General features: G+C 40.5%; 1 protein-coding gene across 2 annotated transcripts; it reads left to right on the top strand.

Annotated features, from left to right (window-relative positions):
• The first annotated feature begins 981 nt into the window (after window positions 1–981).
• cables1 (Cdk5 and Abl enzyme substrate 1) lies at window positions 982–22918 on the top strand. 2 transcript variants are annotated; one of them, XM_030775677.1, is made up of 10 exons: window positions 982–1634; window positions 9604–9675; window positions 9969–10061; window positions 11517–11594; window positions 14721–14826; window positions 15169–15322; window positions 15964–16067; window positions 18481–18587; window positions 20284–20491; window positions 21043–22918. In XM_030775677.1, exons 1-10 carry the CDS (start codon window positions 1072–1074, stop codon window positions 21181–21183), a joined length of 1626 nt encoding a protein of 541 aa, XP_030631537.1. In that variant the 5' UTR covers window positions 982–1071; the 3' UTR covers window positions 21184–22918. The 2 variants fall into 2 exon arrangements, with proteins under 2 accessions (XP_030631537.1, XP_030631538.1); XM_030775678.1 differs by lacking the exon at window positions 11517–11594.

A 22918-nucleotide genomic window follows, 5' to 3' on the forward strand; every position in this document is an offset into this window, starting at 1 on the left:
AAGGAAAATTCTTAAGAACTGAAACTTCGCGCGCATGTCCTGTTGGCGTTCCTCCGAGCCACTGCTTTTGAACGTAGGTGACTCGTCAAGCCAGCAGATGGCGCAACTATGTGGGATAATAAAAGTCATAAATGTCGTTGTTGTGGGTTTTCATGGTCAGTATGATACCAAATTTGTTATAGGTAGATCCTATGACGGGTAAAAGGTAAGAAAAATGTGATAAAAATGGCCTTTTACTAGCTTAACTGTATTTTATGTGCAATGTAGAAGCACCTTTGGTTAGCTGTAACTTTATTTAAGCTGCCATGTGGAGATCTGACTGAACGGCTGATTTAAACGTGTACCATAATTACATTGAGGTAAAGAGGGCAAGACACCACAGTATTTAATAAAAGTAAAATTACTTGGCTGAAGAACTTAAATCGACGTGTCATTCAACAAGATCACTTTTAAACTGTTCTTCTCTTAAAAATAAGGGTGTTTTTAGAGTCAGAGGATACATCTTAAATGTTGCCAAAGAGTTATTAAAACCACGAAAAAATGATTACATTAAAAGGATACTCTCGCTGCATTCTAAAAACCAAAAAAATCGAACTTTGCACACAAGTTAGTTCAGTGACCGCATTACACTAGAGAGAATAAAAATATTACGAAAGAAGAAGAACAGAAACTTATTTTTACACGTCTACTGCACATCAAGATGTGTTAAAATTGTTAAGAGTGCCTGTAATTACGGATCGCAGTGTCTGGCTGTTTTTCGCAAACTATGATCGTTTTTACGTAATTTTCGGAATGCTCCGTACCAAAGCCCAGACTGGGGGAACAGGCATGAAGGCGATAAAAACACCCTTTCACATGTATCCCAGAAGCTGATTGGTCAGACCGTTTTTCCTGCTGCCACAATACTGCACACACGTGACCCACCTTTTTGTACACAGTGTAACGCTGGCACTCAAAAGACAACGCCATGGCGTTTCAGAGCCCAAAATTTGTCTTTTACCCTTTATGATACCACTCAGTTGAAAGCCCAAACACTATTTGCCCGTTTGAAACCATCTCGAGAGGCAGACCATGGCGGCTGCCACAAGCAGCAATGCAGCCACAACCACGCTACAGATGAAGCACTCCAGTATGGAGCATACGCGGAAACGCATAGACCCTCGGAGGAGACAAGCTGCGCTCTCATTTCTGAGCAATATTTCGCTTGACGGACGACCGGTGCAGGATGACGGGGACAGTAACATCGACGAGGATAATTCAAATGAAACGAGGACTAGACAGAGCCTGGTTTCTGCCGCAGAGCGTGCTCTGTGCACGGCTGGCGCTGCGGCCGCTGCCACGGCGGCCCAGGCATTGGTCGCTGCAAACCAGGCTCTGAACCACCGGGCTAGTTTTGGGATGGGTTCCTTGCCTGCTCAGACGGATACGGAAGGCGACGCGTTCGCCTGTGGGGCTCAGGTGGCCCCGTCTGTGTTTAGTTCCCCCTTTTCAGCAGTGCCAGCTGCGACCAGAGGGAGACTACAGACGTATACTCAGGGAATTCTACCTGTCGCCTACGCCAGACAAGCTTCTCAGAACTACTGTCTGGAGGGGGGACAGATAAGCAATTCTGCACTGGAACTACAGAGATCCAGGTAACATTCCCCCTCAATTAAACTGTCACTCAGTGATTTGGGAAAGGCATTTCTTAATCGTATGAGAAAAGTAGACTTTCTCTCCGAACCAGTTTTTCAAGTTATTCAGCCAAGTTGGAATTAACAGATTTATAGTGGACTAAGTAACAACTCAAAACACTTGCAAAATAGGGAGCATGGTACAGCCCGAACGGACCCAGTGCTCAGAAAATTCCATGCTTCACATTGTCATAGCATATGAATCTAATTTTTGCTATGGATGGTGATGTTACAGTTTTCACCAAAGTAGTGCCAACTGCAGTTTGTTAAAGCTCACGTGCTATGTAGTACCTAGCATATCAACTGTTGTAGCATAGTAACTTAAATTCTCCAAACTATAACGGTACCATTGTGACTGATATCTAGTTTTAGTTTTAGTAAAACACCAGTGCATAGTCACAGAAATGTTATGGTTGAGATTAATCAGTTTAAATTTCGCATGACGCCTGGAGGTGTACAGCTTCTGCATAACTCCACGTGCTCATGTTTTCATGTAGAGTTTTGATATAACGATTAACACGTATTCACTGTTAATGTGTTTGTTCCTCTGTATGCGTCGTGAGGTACTCTTTCATCGTAGAAGCCATAATATCTACAGGTGTATACGTTGCACATGTTAAATCCAGCTTTTGAGTTTTATTGATGGCCATTAGAAATAATCAGAATCGACGTGATAAGGGCTAAGTCCAGTGTATGCTATGGTAGTTCGCACGGTCACCCACATCCACAAATCTCCAAACTTTTTCTAAACTGCCTAGTAAGTTGTTTTTATCAGCGAAACTGCTCCATAAATGTGAATGTGCATGTGTTTGTGTGTTGTTTTGATATGCTCTTCTTTATACTCTCTCTCTCTTTCGTGTGGGACTTGGCCTCTCAATCCTTTTACCGTCTCTAACAGTCACCACAGGTGTTCTGAGTGGTCGCTAAAACGGAGTATATCCCCAAACATGATGCAGTGTGTGTTCGAAACATCACCTGATTAATTCCCTTTTTGGTCGTGCTTTGAGTTTTGAGTGCTTTGAGCGCTTTTGAGCATTAGTTTACACAGAGCTGATTCTCTTCCATCCACAGAAATGGGTTACATGTGACTATTTCATTAACCGACTTCACGGAAGAGTGACGGTAGTTGTGGAATCCTCAAGTGCTAATCTTAATCTGAGTAACGGCTTGTTAAGGGTCCGAGGTGTTGCAGTTGTGAGAATGTACGCGTATCTGTTGGTTTTATCTGCAGTTTGAGGTGAAACCAGAGCATGGACCGCTGAGGAGAGATTTAACACAATGATTCACGAATAGATTCGTCAGCGTTAGGGCACGACTAGTCGAGCGTGTACCTGCATGAACGTCCACCTAGAGAGAAACAGGAGGGATCTGTCACGATCTGTCGCTACTCGCACACCTCCCTCCCCATTGAGGGGAAACATGTTTGTTTCTTATGAGTGGAAATTAGGTCACTCTAGCTACTACCTATGACACCCGTTTGTATGCACAGTAAAAGAGAAATTGAGAAATGATAGCGGTGTGTTTTTACAAACTGGACATAGTAACCCTTGAGGGTATGAGAGAGTAAAGCATATGTGGAATATTTGGGGTAATGTTTTATCACTGAGGTAAAGATCTATGTTCACATGTGTTTATGGTGCTCAGTGCAGTCCAGCCCTGTCTAACTAAACACACTCATGTATCATACATATATCTTTGGCTATCTACATATATACATTCTCAATCTTTTGCACACCATTGGATTACTGACTCAGGTTTATAAAGGGCCCACAGTTTGCTGTTGTAATGCCATGAGCAGTAGTTACGCATAAGAACAGTTATATGTTTGGGCTCAGTTCAGTTTTATTTGTCACTCAGGTAAATAAATTGAAATGTGTTTACTTGTAAATCATGCAGTAAATTCCATGAATATTCATTTCATTCAGCAATTAAATTTCAGCTGAGGGGGGAAAAAACAGAATTTATCCCAAGCCTGGTTGAGAACATCTCAGGATTGACAGAAAAGAAAGTGTTGTCCTCCTCTTCCTCTCAGATATCCGTGGCACATGCTTCTCACCTACTGTCTTTTATTAATGCGAGGACATAAACGGCCTCTTACTTTAGACTCCAGGTCTAAGCATGCCAAATGGACGTCCTCTGGCCAGTGTGTCAGTGTGTTTGTTACTGGGGCATGGAGAAATCTGAGAGTGTTTTGTGAGTGTAGGCTAACAGTCTCCCTCTCTCTTTCTCTCTCTGTGTGTGAATGTGTGTGTGTGGCTGATTGTTTTCCATGAGGTCTCCACAGAGTCCTTTGCTGTTTATTTTGTTTTTCTTTGGTATCACATATCGGTTCTCAAGTTATTTCACTGCTTTTAGATGACACAACTTATTTTCAGTTTCATTTATTTTTGTTTTTCCAACAGTGTTTCACGATTCAAACTTTTGATAGTAGTTTGTGAAATCTTATAACATAAATAATACAGTAAAAATAACTACAGCGAAAGTCTCACTGCACCGATCTTAACAAAATGGTCCGAATTGTACACAGACCTTAAACTGTTTCTTTTCTACATCTACAAACACAGCTGTTTATGCTGTCTTAAGGAACACGGAGCAGCTAATGTCACAACGTTAAGTAAACACTGCCTGAGTTCAGAGTGTACAAAACCAAGACAGATTTGTCTTCATGTTCTCTGTGCAGAAAAAGCAAGGAGCTGTACAATGCTTGAAAACACAGAACTCTGAGGCGTTGGACCTTATACTCAAAACATTTAGACAACAGTGTTTGTACATTGTAAAGATGTTTCCCTAAATGACGACATGGTGCTTTAGAAAATCAGAAGTATTTGGCATCACTGAGAGGAATGCTATGTTGAAAGTAAAAAAAAAAAAAAAGTTTTGAAATTCGTTTAAAGGAGAGCTCTTTTCACAGAGCCATTGTCCCAAAGGACAAACTGGCATTTGATTATTCTTACCTAATAGATTACATGGTCATGAGCTTGTTTGTTGAATATGAATAGATGTTCTTATTTAAGCTGACCTGTTAATGTAATCCCACATGCCCCCCCCCCCCCCCCCCCCATGCTTGTACACACACACACACACACACACACACACACACACACACACACATTCAAACACATTCAAACACACTCACAGTACATGGCTTGTTCTCTAAGGAGCAGCTGGTGGAAGCAGTGGCAGGTTCCTGGAGGTGTAGAAGGGCAGGATGCCCAGTCTGTGCCCTCCCTCCACCCTCCGTTTCCTCTCCCCGCCTGCCTGGCCACTTTCAGCCAGGAAGAACAGGGTGCTCAGATCGTCTGCCAAGAGGGTTCAGAATGGGAGACTGAGCATGACTTTCCACAGTTTAGACACACACACACAAATGCACATACTTAGAGACGTTTCTTAACCAGCCTGTTCTGAATGGCTCGTACCTTTTGACTTTTCATATTATTGCACGCTTGGTGCTTTTAGTTGAGTGTGAGTGCACCGTCAGTGAAGTGATTATTACAGACAGGGGACCAGCTATTTCCTGTTAGGGAGCACTCCCGGTTTTCCCATCGATACCTATTGTTGTGAAGAATGAGGTTTATCTGGGGGCGTTGATCAGGTGGGATGCACTAACTCATTACAGTGTGCTGTAGGCCGCTTTGCAGGATAGGCTGAAGTCAGTGTGCTGTAGGCTTCTTAATATTCTGTAGCATGTGTGAAACAGGCTATGTTGAATTATAACTGGTGTTTCTTGTAATTGAATAGTTCACAAAACCGTATTCAAAAATTGAACGTTGTCCATTGTAAATGTTCCCTCCATTTTGCAAAATACTTCATACTGTTTAACATCAGCAGCACCCATTGCTTGAATTGCACCAGAGTAAAGGTGTAGAAAGACTTTAAATTGTCCTGTGATACCCTCTAGAAAGCCATAAGTCAGGTCTTTTTTCTTTTTTTTCTCTTTTTTTTGGAAGTGCAGGCAAAGTGAATTTTTCAGCACTTACTAAATCCCAAAAATAGCAGCAGATTACAGATGTTTCATCGTTGTGCAGTTCACTGAAGTTGTATTTGGTAGAACCATATGGTTACATAAGCACCTTCAGCTTTACCTCAGAACTTGAGAGGGGGGGGGGGGGTCCAAGGATTTAGTCCAAAACAGTTTTTGAATCTAAAGGAAACGCTACCAGGCATGAGTGGGTGGGGTGGGGCTATGTTCTCATGAGCACACAGTTCATGAACCCTCCAAAATGATATGTTGAGACCTTGACTGAGGAATTCCTCAACGCCATCCTGGGCTTCAATTCAAACGTCTACTCAACGTTATTTTGAGCTTAAGAGGAAGGAAATGTTGTTGTGTAATACAGCCATGCTACTGGGATGGTTAACTACGGTTTTTATTTTAGCTCTGCAGTTTCACTGGTAAGCTGTGGTTTTAAATCCACTGAAAATACCATGGAAACTGATACTGGCATACATTTAAGGATCCCTGTGGAGAGCTCTAAGTAGGTGAGCTTTTTTTTTGTTGTTGTTGTAAATGAAAGTCATCAAAAGTGTCACTTTTCATCCCTTCATTTCAACCGTTTCTGTTTTTCCTCACATTCCAACACCAGACTAGAAAGACGTGGCAAGCCGCCAGTTGGCCCAGCACAGAATGCAATTCGATAGTCATGAACACTGCACCCCGTGGCAAATTGATCGGAACATTTCCAATTAATTTTACCAAATGTTCTAAACTCCGAACATTATTCCCAGCAGTGTGTATGGCTCAAATGCGTCGCAGAATTTTTTCTCACAACTCCTTTACATCATCAGTTGGGCTGCACCAGAGCACAATTAGATGTCAGTGTTTATCGGAAAGTGACAATTAATAGTAGTGAGTGTCTTTGGTGTAGTTGGCTGTGCAAATCAATGTGATGCAGTAGCTAAAGCTTTTAGACCCATTGATCAAGCCCTCCACTTAACATCAGATGTGCTATGGGGTCAGAGAGGTGCCCAGAGTCAATGAGTTACGCACCTGGTTTGGGTATTTCTTTTCAAAGGTTTCCGTTGTTTAGTCTGGTGCCGTCAGAAAACATGCCCCACTGTTTTTGATTTGACTCAGAAAAGAACAAAGTTTTAACCCACCGCAGAGTCAGAAATGTTTTAATACACAGTTCATTTTGAAAGATTCATAAATCTCTGCTTACCTCCCTGCATTGTGGTCCAAAAAACAAAAGCAGGGAGCCCTGAAATGCATCCAGAGTTTAACTTTGTTATGAATGACCTTTCAGCTGCTCTCTGAGAGGCTATTCTTTGCCTTTTTTTTAAGATTTAACAAAGTGTGAAAATATGGAAGGAAACTGAGGATTTTAGAGGACAAGCTGGATTTTCTGCCTCAAATCTATTTGACCTTCATTCTATTTTATTGTTAAAACACAAACTAGCAAAAAAAAAAAAAAAACTTCACGGCAGTCATAGCCATCGTATCCCCATCACATTGAAAACTAAGCGTAACTAAATTAAGTGTGTTGTATCTGACAGACATCGGTATGTCTACGAGGATTAAGTCAGGGTTTGCTGTCCTGTTTCGTTTGTTGTGGGCATGTAAAGCCTGTTTTGAGACTTTCAACAGTGATATTTGGCTCTAAATAAACTCGAAACTTGAAACGTCGGTAGTGACTTCCTCTGTTTTGACCGTGGCTACAGGGTGTGCAGTCTAGAGTGTCTGTATATGTGACATAATGGAGTGGAGTTAAAGCACAGCGCTGTCTAATCAAAGAACCAAGCATTTGCTGACAGATGTGTCTGAGTGATCCAGTCTGTAGCCTACAAATTAGCTTGGATAACTTCATTTGACTGGCCATCATTTACGTGTATGAGATACTGACCTTCACATTCAGGTCAGGCCCAGTCTTACGTGTAACACATCTGTCTTTTGTGTTAATAGTTGTTTCTAATCGCGTGTCCTTTATGCTGTGTACTTCTGATACTAAACACATGTGTTAGTCACGGTATTCTGAAAGCTAGAGTTCCATGAATTTAGATTATTGTGTCTTTGGGTAATGTTCTATTTGGCACACTGTTAGACAGCTCATTGCATTGTCAGGAATTCACACCTGCTCTGGTCTGGGTTTTTTTCCCCCACTACAGTGTTTCTGTAGCCAGTATTGTTCAAGTTCAGCTAGCAGAAAAGTTCCCTTCTGCACATCCACTTTCTTATCTCTCTCGTTTGCTGTTAGTAGAAAAACGACTTTGTGCTCCAGTGACAGCTTGCTCTGTTACGTCTTCGTCCATCGGGACTGTTTTCTTTACTCGTTGTCTGTTATGTGCTGATAACAAGGTGGCAGAGATGACTTGGCAGGGATAAGACTGTAATCAGCTGTATGTTCCTGGTCCAAGAGCTCATTTGGCAAGCATACAAGCTCCACATAAACCCAAACAGTACACATGACAGGCATGTGCTCTAGGCCTGGCTAGACCTTATTACTAATGATGACAAAATATGAGTGACGTCAAGCGTGGTGGTCCAGGAATAAATCAGTGTGCGATAATGTATCAACCAATTGATAATGGTAAAGCTCATCGGACTGACTTATAGAAAATCAGTGGTGGGTAATACCAGTAGGTTATTAAAGTTGGCTCATTGTCTATGCATGAGAAAACGCATGAAATGAAGGCCCCAATATAAGAAATGAGTATTATTTGGGAGCTTAAATTTGAGGGCTGAAATTTCCACCAGAGCCTAATCTTATCCTCTTAAAATGCTCAGCTTGATGTTGGAACAAACGGTAAGACCTCATTTTACCCCACCATTACTCAAAGGTGAATAATAACCACAGTTTGTGGTTATGCACTGTGGTATGTTTGATATCAGTGGCAAACACAACCTATGCTGGATCTGGAGATAGCGTGCTAACTAACCCGTTGCTGCACTTAGTTACTTTTTTGGTGAAGTCTTAAATTTTTAATATTTTCTGAACCTTAAAAACAAGCTCGCTCAGCTCATATGCTCTAGCAGTGTCATGTGGGTGTTTGGTCATGTTTGACATGTTTGGTTGTGTTCCCTGTTAGCAGTTTTGATAATTATGGTTTTGCGCGAACTTACTGGATGTAGCACAAAATGACATGGTTGTGGGGAATTCATCGATTCCACTTCAAGTTAAGAACACATTTGGGGGGGGGGGGGGGGGGGGATTTGTGATCAAAGTAAGTTGAACTGAATTGTGATAAAATTCAGTTAGTGGGGACTGAACAGAAGTCCAACGCATTTTGACCCAGTATGGCCATTTTCAAATGTCAGATTAGCATTTGCAGTTCTCTACAGTGTTAAATGAAAAGAACTTAAAATGAATCTGGTATAAAGTAATCTATAAAGTACTGAACATAATATATTTGAATATGAGCTCATGCATGCATGTATACACAGCCCATTGAGAGACAGTTTGAAGAAATGGTGTTTAAGAGTGTTCAGCTCATGTTTCCACGTTTAGGGAAGGAAGCTGGCGTGTTTTCGTCCTCTCCGCTGTATTCGATCACTATCTCTTAACCCTTACGTTTCTCCTTTCTGTAGTTTCTGCACTGTTTTTTTCTCTCTGTCATTTCTCTCTAATTTATCTACTTTGTGTTCCTACACGAAATATACTGATCTGATTCCACTGGTCTCGTAAAAGAAAACAAACAAAAAAAAAAACATAAGATGGTGATTGTGCCTTAAAATGAGAGGGCATGCGTTTTACTGCTCTCTTTCTCGTTAGTTCATTGTGGCTCAAAAAATGAACGTTAGCAACAGCATGGCAACTACGTCTTATGGAGGTTTTCCTCCAGTTCAGATAAACTGGGAGATAACAGACAAAGTGGGAGATATTTTCCAGAGGCATCATTAACGTAGTTCAACATGACATAGCTAAAGAACATTCTTTCTTTTCACTGTAAACTTGTTTATGACACTTTTGGCTTTTGGCCTCTCTCTGTTTTGCAGACGAAGACTCATCTCTCAGCGCTCTTCTCTGGAGACTCTGGAAGATATAGAAGAGAATGCTCCTCTACGCAGGTATGGCCAGCACTGTCATCAGCCCAGCACAGTTCACTGTCACAGTGCAGTTAAGAAGCAGTACCCTTTCACGGCATTTGATCTAAACAGACGTTTCCGAATTTACGTAGGTCACTAGAACCTTGGTTTAGGTATGTCAGAGAGCATGTAAAAAAAAACAAACAAGTGATCCGTTGACCCTGAAGACATGGGAATAATGAGATGTTTTGGAGTTGATGATGAAATTGTGTTGCTTTTGTCTTTAGGAAGAGGTTTTTTTTTTTTTTAATGTTTAATGCGTGCCCACTTTGTAGATGCCGAACCTTATCGGGTTCACCAAGACCAAAGAGCTTCAAGAAGGTCCATTTCATTAAGAACATCAAACAGCATGATATGCGCAATGGAAGGTATGCATCAAGACTCCTCCTCCGAATCATACACAACCTCTTCATTTACCCAAAATAGACACACACACACACACACACACACACACACATATATATATATATATATATATATATATGTATATATATATATATATATATATATATATTTTTTTTCCAATTCAACAATCTGAATTTGATTGCAGGCCCTGTTACTTTGATTGCAATTTGACACATTTTCCTTTTTAAAAAGAAAAAAAAACCTGAATTACCCAATGACTGAAATGCCCTTTTTCTTTTTTCCAATGTTAATCAAGGAGCACAATTATTAATTACATGTCCACGTTATAACACTTACAATCGTGCAAAGATTATGCATGCAACACTTGAACAGAGGAACTGAAACAGAGAAGGCACAGTTGAGGTTTGTGTAATTTGATGGTAAACTAGCTTTGATTCTGCTATCTTCAGGTCGTTTCAAAGCTGAACTGTGAAGATGGCTCAATTGTATATCAAGTCAAAGCTGAGCTGAGTTGAGTTGCAGTTGTCGAACGTAGCTGTGGGAAGCTAGAAACCTGAATATTTACTTCACCATCTTCTCTGATGATATTGTGGGGGTTTTTTTCCACATGGATCTTAACGGAGAAAGACGGTCCTTGTTTAGAGAGAGGGGCTTGATGAGCTTGAAGTTTTAAAAGCCTTTGGGGCAAGTGTGAGTGCTATTCCATTTCAAGTGTTGCTTTTTCCTATGAACACGCGCACACACACACACACACACACACAAAATAATTCAGTGGTGATGTTCTCTTGAAATTGCTGCACAGTGAAGAAAATCTCTTCGTGATTTATATGTTTAGGGGATGAAAACGGAAAGTGTTAATATAGTTTAACTGCATAATGGTGAATTTGGTAAAACAGATATTTTTTTCAGCATGTGTGTGACTGGCTGTTTTATCGCTGCTGTAACTTCGTGATCTTAAATGTGTGATGTGTTAATTAGGCACACTGACACCTGAACAGAGGTAGACAGTTAGCTCTGTCTTACAGATGTTCACATTTTTTCAGTGCTGGCTTTTAGCTCCTTGTATTGGAGTTTGTGCCCTCTTCCATCTGGCATGAGCTGCTTTTTGTTGAGACTGAAAAATCTAGGCATTCAAAGCAGGTTGTTTTTTTAAGCACATTCACACACAACACCAATCGTCATTTTTATTTTTTCACACTGTTGTGCTCAAACACTTTTTTCTTTTTAATATTTTTACACCTACACTATTTGCCATATGCCCATTTGTTTTGACAATGTACCCACCAAAGATTTTTTTTTCCCCCTCCTTGAAAACAACATCTTCACACTTTTTGTGTCATTGACCTAACGTTCTTTTTGATGGTTATTTATTGGCCATCTCTCTTCATCTGTAGCTCTGACTGTCATATTTGACATAGTTTAACTGAATTAGTTTATGTATCATTTTGTCTTTATAGGATAGTCCTTATCAGTGGCAGAAGATCCTTCTATAGTGTATTTTCTGTCCTGCCCTATCGAGATTGTAGCCCAGCAGGGTATGTATTCTTCAGCATGCAAACCTTCTCTTCTCCATCTGCCATCCCCTCTTCTTCCATTTCTCCTCCTCAACTCTCATCCCTTCATTTTTTTTATTACAGCTCTTTGTAAGGACTGGACAGTACTGTAATATATAAGATGACATAAAATATCTCCTTATGTGAGAGCATAGGAGTTTTGCTGTGGCACAGTTTTTTCAGCACCTGTGAAAATGTTAAAACCCATTTCACACAGTATTTGCCCGATATGTTTTCTTAACCTGGAATTTGAATTCTCTGAAATTATTCTTTGTCGTCATTTGTCTGTATGTTATAGTTCACAACTTGTGAAAATGTTTTCTAGAGTGAAAAATTAGAGGCGTGTAGTTTTGGTCAAGACGGGTCCCAAGAGGCTTTTACCAAAGAGAGGTCAAAAAGACTGCTGCCACAGGAGCCCAAATTAAACATAGATGTAAAGAATATAGAAATAATATAGAATAGAGAGGTATTATGTCTAAATATTCTATATAGGATATGGAAGTAAATATGGAAGTATTGTGGTGTAATCACTATTAGATTTGTAGATCTAGTAAATAGTTGTGTATTGTATTGAGACAACCAAATTTGGCAGGTATAATCCTACATGCATATGTTTTAGTCTTTCTCTGACCGGTTCTGTGTATTGGTATGTTCTATCAGAGGACAGGTTTATCTTTGTTTCCTTTTTTTGTGGTTCAGTGCCACTCTGTTCTCGTTTGCCTTAATATATTTGCTCCTCTGGAAATGCGATCTGTTATAGCCATTTAGTTCACTCCAACATGCGTATTTTCTAACATTTGAGTCTAGCATAGTTTGTGCTCAAGGAGAATAACATTTAACTAAGGAACTTGTCTAAGGTCAGTGAACTTGCCTTGCTTTTTGGAGGGTTCTTTTTGTCCTAGCTGAGATTAAATTTTAGCTGGCCTGCAGTTAAAATAAAGCTGTGATAACATACTGTTGGTTTGTGTTGCAGCTGCAGTGTTTAAAGGTCATAAAGGTTCAGTTAGTGGGAGTTATTATTGTCCATACTGAGCATGCTCACTACATCCTGCTTTACAGAGCTAAGGTTAAGACATGACCTTGAGACTAAAGCTGTGTCTGTCTCGTGACACTGTCGTGAAGTTTTCCAAAAAAGTCTCAAGAGAGAAGGAGCTTGGGGTGAAGACAAAAACAGATAACAGGGCCTCCCTTTAAAATGATAACACACTGCTCAGCATGTTATTATTTGTTCATACAAATATGTTTTAGATTCTCAAAAAGAATATCTGTTTTTAAAGAACTGTTCTCCTTGGCACGTGAAGTCATGAATTCCCATTCGAGTACATTAAAACGGACAATATTATATTATGTATTTGTATTAGTTACCAACCATGGTTCTGACATTAAGACAGTCTTGGGTCTGTTTTAAAAATGTAGCTGATTGGCGTTGAGATATAGGTAATTCCTGCTGACTTTAAAGTCTCTCTGGGACTTGGGACTTGACACACACCTTTGTTGTTTTGTTAGTTATTAATTCTAGGTTATGTCCCATAGGTTGATCTAGTGGTCCTGGTGCTTTGGTCATGGGGGGGGGGGGGGGGGGGGGGGGGAATTAATCTCTTTCCCTGTTAATTGGACCAGGTCTCAGGAGGTAAAACAGTTGGAAGTTGCCACTATGTGTGCCACGTTAGCCTTTGAGGACTCAGTGTATGACATCTTGAAGGACTTATCTTGTTTTTTTAAATGACGGTAGCACATCACATCTGTTCTCTAGAATCCTCTAGAGTCTGTGTAGTTTCAGGGATTTAATATGTAATACTAGTTTGTTGCTGCGTTCTTTACTTTTATGTTCCTCCGTCCCTCTCTCCGTAATTTATTCTCTGTATGGTAGGATCTCATAAAGGTGGCAGTTCAACTGTCCTCTGAATAATGCCAACATTAGCATGTGTTGTTTTGAATCCAGCTGAAGCAGTGAGACAGATTAAACCAGTGTTTACTCAACCATACACTCTTTAGTTTTACTGATAAGGAAAGAGTTGACTATACACCACAGGCAAGAAGCTCACCCAAAGTCAGCGCTAGCCTGTTCGCAATAGCTGTGAACTGCACTGTCTGTCTCTCCTTTCACCTTGGAACGCACTCCCCTTTTCCCATTTCCATTCCTTTAATCTGCAGGTGGTTATTAGGAGAGCTTTCAACCTTTTCATTTTCATTTCTGCTTGTGCTTCCTGCATAGCTACCTAACTCCTGCAGTCTGAGTTTTGGTTCTGTCTCCAGCGGCTGTGTTTGCCTCACTGATGCACAAAGTACATCTGGAGTATGATGTTTAATAGCATGACTTTTTTTTGTTGTTGGTTCTTTTTTTTTTTTTTTGCTTGAAAATAGGCCTCAAACTCATAACCAGGAATGATCCTTTTTGCACTCTGACTTAACATGATGAAACACACACACAGCTGTTCTGAAAAACAACTACGTTTCATCCTTTGTGGCCAGTTATACAATTTTTTTTAGGATTTTATCATTAGGATCATCTCCAAACTTTTTTTTTCTCTAGAAAGAAAAAAAAATTCGAATGGATAGCACACAGTGCTTTTTGCAGGTTTCCGAATATCAGCAGATTGCTTTCTCTCACACTCCTGGACTGTAGCCACACTGAAGCAGTCCCCAATTTCCTGCTATCTGGAATTTCCTTCAGCGGTCTGAAATGTCACACGTTGGTGACGCAGTCTACTCAAATGTAACGGCATGCGCTCCTGTGGACCCACTTAAGCCAGTTCAGACGTGCTCCTTTTTCTCACTCTGCATTTGCTTTTTTCTCGTGGCGCATTTGGGCTTTGTACTTCTTTTACTTCATGACCAGAACGAGATCCTTTCAAAACCCAATTTCTGCTACTCAAATCAAGCAACCTATCAGCATTCACACTAATGTCTGAGCTAATGTAACCTCACGTTTTGTATTTCCCACAACTATGGCAACTTCTCTATAAAACAAATCGGGCAGGAAGCAGGTTGCTTTGGGACTGGACTCTAAGCAGCTTTTGCGCATGCATGTGCTGGAACTGACAGAACAGAATTTGAAATGGAGGCAATGAGGGAGGACTTCTGATTGGTTCTCTCACCCTTTGGCAGGGATGTGAAGGCAGAGAGCGGGCGACAACGACACCCCTCGGGTGGCGTCAGCGCCAAGGAGATGGTGATTGGCCTGGAGGGCGTGGAGCTGGGGGCAGACGGCAAGGTGAAGGAGGACTTCAGCTTGTTTGTTACATTACCACTTATGATCAACATGTGGTCTGCTACATTTTCTTACCATAGAGGTTCATATGTTTTATAAAGGCTCAGCCGTAGATGGTTCCACAGTGTATCCGCTATGATTAGTGCTGGGTACCACACTCCATATGAGTAATCATATACTGCTCTATTGCTTTTGTCTCTGTTCATTAATTCAGTGCATTCAGTTTAGTCGTAGAACAGAACACAGGTTGTATTGGGGTCTGCAGAGCTCTGAAGTGGTTAATTTACATAGCTGGACGTGTAAAATGTGTGGTGTTTTTTTTTTGTTTTGTTTTTTTCTCCGTAGACTGTATCTTACACGCAGTTCCTTTACCCCACCAACGTCCTCGGCCGTCGAAACACCATCGACTCGACTTCATCTTTCTCTCAGTCTCGGAACGCCAGCCATCGCAGCCTCATCCTGGCACGTGCCAACAGTAACCAGAGTAGCCTTGACACAGGTCTGTGCCAACGTTTCCCGTCAGCGTTCTTTCATTCACTGTCATCTTCCTCAACGAGGGCCGCTCTGTCTGTGTTTTAATAGCTGTCTTGTTTTGTTTCCTGCTTTTGTGTAGATATTGATCATAGTAAATACCTAATGTTTGTTCATGGAAAGGGCTTACTGTTTGTTCCAGAAAAGAATGAGCAGAATACTTTCGGGGTTTATACATAATAACTCAATGCCCTAACATTACAATGAGAAAATGGAGGGGGGGCTTGTCCTTGCCCCAATGGCAAGAGTCATAATATGTCAAAGTTCTATTCACTGGTGACTCAGGAGAATATGTGCAACTCAGTGATGTTGATTAGTGTGGTCATAAGCATTTAAAAAGGCCCTCCTTAATCAAGGCTTTTTAAATGTCTATAAAGCCTTTAATACAAATGTCTGCAACACCAGAAAATGCAGGCACAATGTCATACATGGACATTCCACTCAGAATGCTGAGCCCAAATATTATGGCCTGTGGGTGTGCTATGCATCCACCTTGTCCCGATAAAAGGCTTGTCCTTCAGGAGACTCTTCACGTGTGGATCTTTGTGTTTATGCAGCTGAGACAGATCAAAGAGTGTTTGTTCTCTTCTGTTCTCTGGTGACCTGCAGGGAATGACTTGGGAGACTACAGGGAGTATGATCCGAACCTGCTGGATGACCCGCAGTGGCCGTGTGGGAAACACAAAAGAGTGCTCATCTTTCCCTCCTATATGGTGAGTTTTCATTGGTCAGCAGTTGGTCATAGTTAGCCAAGCTAGGGCTATGGTTTTATTGTACTCTTTATTTTGCAGTAAACTTCACTTTTGTGTTTACTAGATCCTCTTTCAATCTGAATATTTTTATCCATTTATATTTTTATCCAATGTCTTAAGGTAGCTTAGTGTATTTTTACATGTATCATGAAAATCAAAGGACCAGTTACGATCCATTGTGCTCTTCGTAAATATTTGTGCGTTTTATATTAGGGTGTGTATTTTAGAGCCCTTCTCAAATGCAGATGTGTCCTTTTCACCCAACCAGTTCCACACAAAAGCACACTGTGTCTTTGTTTATCTTCTGGGACACTGTTAAGGAATGAAATCCCCTGTTGTCAATGATTTATCGCGGAATGTCTGTAAGGCCTGCTAGCCAACCTGCTAGGACACTCACCGTGTGAATATTTGTGTCATTTCCAAAAGCTCAGACCTGAATAGCTGGCACTAGCCTTTAGAGTGCTCTTCACTCCATCACAGGAGTTTGTTTTACGTTCCACCCTCTCTCTTTTGGCTGTAATCACTTTCTCGTGCACTAGCGGAGAGAGCTTTTTCGCCGTGTTTACATAACAGTGGACTCCCTGTTCATTTCCCTCGCGGTCTTGTTTTTGTTTTTGTGCAGAACAGTAGACACGTACTTCAACTTGAACAAAACTTCCACCCAGGCGACACTTTCATTTTTTTTCCCCGCCCTCCTCTTCCTTGTATTGCTAAATTCAAACTTGAAACAATTGCTATTGTGTTCTGTAAAGGAATGACACAAGTAATAACAGAGCACCGCCATTCTCCCACTTTCAATAGATGTGCCATGTTCATTTTGGTTCATTCATACTTTTTTGTGTGCTGTAATATTTTTATTGATTTTTCAAACCAGATATTTTACAGACTAATATATCCAAGACGAAATAGGACCACCACTCTCAATGCAGTCCATCCTCATAACGACACTGCCAGTCGATAAACATTGAACTCCATGAGTCATTCAAAGGGCATACACTTTGACAGTACATTGTGGGTTACTGTAGGGATTGCTGCTTTTGTCTCCGTAGCCACAGGGATTCTTACTCCTGCTTGCATTGTTCAGGGTTTGTTTTAGCAATTTTTGCTCTCAGGCATTCCACACTGGCAATGTATTGGAAGTCTATTAGCCACTCTCTCTTTACAACTTTTTTTTACTGCCATAAGTCCAGCACAAACAGTTTTTTCAATGATCAGAATGCAATCTAGATTGAAATTGACATTTTCCAAGTACATACAGTGCTTTGGCATCATAATACCCTAACCGTTTTTTCGAAAACAGTACAGGTTTCCAAATAGTATGGAAGACTGTCCCAGTACAGTTGGCCTGATGTAATGTACAATGAAAAGGGATTTAGAAAAATGACTAATATAATTGACCCTGCTGCTTTGCAAATAAAAATGTAAATTTCAGCGGCATCTCTTTGCAGAAGAGAGCTCTTTTTGGCAAAGCGTTATCTGCTGTTTGCCACGGAGCTCTTCAAGGTCAAGTTTTCATCTTTTCATCAGGCTGTTTTTCTCAAAACAATTCATACAAATGGAATTTGATACAAACCACCACTGCTCACTTCCTTCCCTTTTCTGCACTGAAAAATCACTGGGATTCGGACTCTCTTTAAGGCATAGTGCTTTCATGCATCCTGACCACTTCAGACTAACCATGACAAATAAAGATTCTCTCAAAGGCACAACCTTCCTCTTCTGCTTTTTTGACATGAAATGAATACAATAATACCATAAAAATGGACAGCATTGCCCATAATAATATAAAAATGGACAGCATTGCCCATAATAACATAAAAATGGACAGCATTGCCCAATGCCTAGTGGTAAAAATCAAAGTACTTAAAGCTAATGCTTTGGAATGCTGTCTGTTTTGATGCTGCAGTCTGTACCTGTGAGAGGGATTTAATGACCAAACCCACATTAAACCCTGAACGTTCAGCTGAGGGCTGGCACGCGCAAAGTAATCTTCTAAATCTACCACATTAACCCGTAGTGTGGCAGTAAATATAATCACGTTCTTTCAGCCAATCACAATTACAAAGGTCTATATCATTCAGCTGGTCTAACGGGTCACTAATCTTTTTTGAACCATTGGCTCCAATGAATAGTTATCATAGCAGGCTCTGTGAGAGGATCCTGGGAGATGAAGTTATCTTGAAAGCAGCTCTAATGTATACTGTTTACTGACAGTGATACCAGACCTAGGTGATCTTGTGTTCTGACACCTGGGAACTCTGTCAAGTGACGCAATGGAAACCAGCACCACCCGGTTCTCGCCACGTGGCTCGCCCCAGTCACATGTAAGGCCACACAATCTTATTAAACATCCGCGCTGTCTTCTTCCTTACAGACTACGGTCATCGAATATGTCAAGCCCTCAGACCTCAAGAAGGACATGAACGAGACATTCAAAGAGAAGTTCCCTCACATTCGCCTGACCCTCAGTAAAATCAGGAGGTAAGACTAACCGTCTCACATGCTCAGGAGGACCAGATTTCTCTAGGGGCTGTATTACATAAACAACCTCAGAGATTAGATCAGTGCAGGTGACCAATGGCAATGTGTTCTGGCAAAGTCGCTAAGAATTGAGGGACCGAATTCGTTTATTCTGTGGATCTATGAATTTTATTATAATGACAACATCAGGTGTGCATGGTTAGAATAGTAGTGTGAAACTGAAAGATGATTTCAAAAGTAAACCAATGCAAAAATGTAAAAATAAATCAATAAAGTAATAATGATTAAACTAGTTCAATGGGAGAGATCATCAGTTACACTCTGAGCACAGGAAACTTTCCTACCTTTTTGCATTGTACGTAGTTACACATACACAGAATGCTGTGTTCTTTACTTGTACAGTGATAGCAACAGGCAAAATGGGCATTTACCTCACGGTGACCTGTTGGGAATAATGATACTGATGTAATGAAAAATCTTACTCAACCAGCCATGTGCAGAAGGCACGTATATTTTCTAGCTAATCAACAACTGCTGGTTACATCAAAACTCAAGTCAAATATGATTCAAACATACGTTTAACATGATATACAGTGACATTGGCTACCACGCCATAAACAAAACAGTCTGCTAACTGTAGAACAGCTTGTTAGTTGAATAATAAAACTAATCCCCAAAGTATATTACTGGTTACATCCACCAGTGCTTCAATTTCAGTTATCAGATTAATGGACAAGAATAAAGAGAGTAACATGTTCAAACTTGAACAAAGATCTCGAGGAGGGAAAACTAAACTTCAAGATGTGTATGCTTTGCAGGAGAAAAGCTTTTTGCCTCATTTGTGACCCTTAATTTCATGCAGATTGGAACATCTGATTAAAATGAAAGTGGTTTTTCGCATAGTTACTGTAGAAATGAAAGGTTCGGTACTCCGTTAAACCCAAACTTGACTACTAAAAGCGTTCTTAGCGCCAGGATATTAATTCATCACCTTATGGTGTTAAGAGTGTGAAACAGATTATTTAAATGAGATCTCGTAGTAATCCTAAAACACACAGTGCAGCTGAAATCACCGCTAATGCTTTGTACCGTGATTAAGATTATTAGGTCAGCACGTAAGGATAGGAAATGCATTTAAACATTACGACCAGGTTATGCTGTAATGGAAAGACTGAGTGCACAGTGTGTTAAAGGATACCGTGCATCTGGTTGATAATTGTAAAGATGCTTTGAATAAGTAAATAAAATCACAATAATTAAGGCAACCTTAAAGGAAAGTTTCACAAACCTGGAGTCATTTATTGAACACATTCCCTCCGTGCACGGTAATACTTTACTACATGGGGACAGTTTCAGTTTATGCTATCAGCTGTTTTGGAAGACATGTCCTTTAAGTCTGCAAAGGTCATGAAGTCCTTAGAAATGTACAGGTTTACATGACGAACATCTAAGTGATATATATGCTATAAATGATATCGTTCTTTAATGGAAAATCTTACAAGCTCAGTCTTTTTTGTTTTTTAATTTCACTTAACTTTTCACAGCTGCAGTTGACCCAAACAGTGTTTAAATGACACAGACTGATGTTCTACACGGTGAAATCACTGTAACCACTGATTTTAAATCGTAACTGTGGTTAGGTCTGTGGTCACGTATGGGAGTTTTGGGATTCTAATAACGGCTATTTTAATTCCAGTCTGAAGAGGGAAATCCGTAAACTGGCACAGGAGGAGTGTGGCTATGAAGAACCTACTGTTGCCATGGCTTTCGTCTATTTTGAGAAACTGGTGCTGCAGGGCAAACTAAACAAGCAAAACCGAAAGCTGTGTGCTGGTGCCTGTGTCCTTCTCGCAGCCAAGATTGGCGGAGACCTAAAGAAACACGAGGTCAAGCTACTCATTGATGTAAGTACACCCACATAACTACACACGGGTTATACAGAGTTACTGATGATTTGCATGTTTACATCAGGTCAATATGAAATTTTATTAATGTACCCAACTCTCGACAAAAAACAAGACACGTTTTGGCTGTGCAAGCCAACGGCTAAAATGTATGTAAATCAGTTTTCCCAGCTTATGTGTGGTAATGGACTCTCGCTTGTCAGCAACACAACCTTTCTTGTTTGTTTTTTTTTCTTTTTAAGTTAAGTAAGTTAAGTAAGTTATCCTGACAGGTCTGTAGCCCTCCACCACGACATAAAAGTGCATATGTGCCCTGTTCCAAGACTCCTCTCAAACTGATCTAACTCTGTCAAAGTTTTTAAATTTAACCTGATATGAATTTAAAGGCTAGGAGGCTAATTGAAGGGCAATTATCTTGGGACCCCACATGTTGTCTTAGAAGTATGTGCAAGACTTTATTAAACTTGCGACAGTTATATGTCATTTTCATGAGTCTGTGACGTTCAGGAGTGTTTGGTGACCGGTCTGAAACAAACGTTGTCTTGCTCCAGAAACTGGAGGAGCGGTTTCGGGTGAACAGACGGGAGTTGATCGCCTTCGAGTTCCCAGTGCTGGTGGCCCTGGAGTTCAACTTGCACCTCCCAGAACACGAGGTCATGCCCCACTACAGACGCCTCATGCAGAACTCCTAGCGACCGCCCCCGGTCAGGAGAGAAGCCTCTCTCTCCTGATTCTAACCCCGCCTCCTCACCGAAGAACCGCTATGCACCACAGAGACGTCGGTTCCTGCCCGTCACTGGAATCAAGACACTATATCCCATTTTTCAAAGACTCGTTATCAGCCAAAGTGATAAACACATACTGAGTATTTGTTTCTACGACTTTAAACGACTTATCTTTAAGAGGAAGCGTTCGCTCTTCCTCAGACCTTTGATTTTTTCGACAAAGTACGTCTGTTTTAAACGTTCCTCTTGTCTTTTTTTTTCTCCTTTTTGCCTGTTTTGTGGGTTTATGACGCAGGTCCAAATGTTAAAGGGTTCAAAGACACTGCTGTGTACTCAGAGGTATTCTGTTTGTATTCAAGAGATTTCCAAAGTGAATACGAGACGGAGCACATTTTTACTCTAAGCAAGCTTCGGCTTTTTTGGATTGTGCAATGTTTTCACAAATTCCATTCTTTTTTGCCTACACTCATCTGTTTTCTACCTATTCCAAAGTATAGCCATTGGCCCAAAGTTCTTAGTTTCTCTCCTTTTTTTGGCTTGTTTTTCCTATTGTGCATGTTTCATAGCCTTAATATATGGAGATAAAATGGACCCAGATTTTCCTGGGTCTGGTTGGGACACGACTGTTATCTCTTGAAGTAACTATGCTCACGGAAAAAAAAAAAAAAAAATCATTCCTTCATTTCTAGAAGTGCACTTTCATTGTCTTGGGGACCGCAGATGTCTTAAAACATCTGCACGAAAAAAAAAAAGGGTGAAAATCTTTCATCTCATTATGATTCCTCACTTCAAATGTTCTGTTTCTAGCCAGCATTCTTGCATCTCACCATTACCACCCAAGCAGAAAAAAACCTGTTTCAGACAGAATAGAGCAGTAGTTTTGATGGAAGTTTTAGATTTTTTATATAGCTGTATGCAGTACACTGAAATACTGCAGTTGCTTTGTTCTTGTTTTGTTTTGTTTTTTGGGTTTTTTTCTACTTTTGAGTGCCGACTTGGAACATTTGGTAAAATTAATGGACAACCAGAGGTTACTACTATCCTTGTGCTCTATGTTAGAGTGAATTTTGAGCACATTTGTAGTGCTGCACTGGAGGTGAGGTAAGGATACACGGCCTATGATCACCAACATAAAAGGCACAGTGGTGGGACGGCCTGGTGTGTGTCTCAGATGCAACAGTGTTGACACTATTTGACAGACTGTAAAAGCAGTGTTAACAGGTGTGTCCCTATTATTGATCTGTAAAACAATCACGTATCATCCCTCAGAATTCTTTTCTCTCTTTTTTTTTTTTTTTTATAGATAAACATGGCAGTTCATTTTCTTCCCCCTGGTGTAATGTCAATGTGTGGAATGTAATTTTTCTTTTTTTTTTTTATTGTCGAGGGATTGGGGGCGGGGTTAGTAGTTTCTTTACGATTTGAATCGTACTCTGCATCACACCAAGTCTAAATTTAAGTGAGATCATTGATGCTATTCACCAAAAAAAGTCTTAAACCCCAGGTTTCTTAGGTTACGTTCCTCACACATTTACCAGTTCATCCATCATTTTAAAAACCATGACAGTTTGCCAGTAAAGAGAATGAGGTACTTTGGTCTAAGGAAGAAATCTAAACCGGTCATATATGACCAGGATGGCAATGTTCACTTCTACTGAGACATGGTTATCACTTTCTGGGAAGCAATTAAAGATCAGACTAA

This window comes from Chanos chanos, chromosome 5, assembly GCF_902362185.1.
Source record: "Chanos chanos chromosome 5, fChaCha1.1, whole genome shotgun sequence".
Lineage (NCBI taxonomy): Eukaryota > Metazoa > Chordata > Actinopteri > Gonorynchiformes > Chanidae > Chanos > Chanos chanos.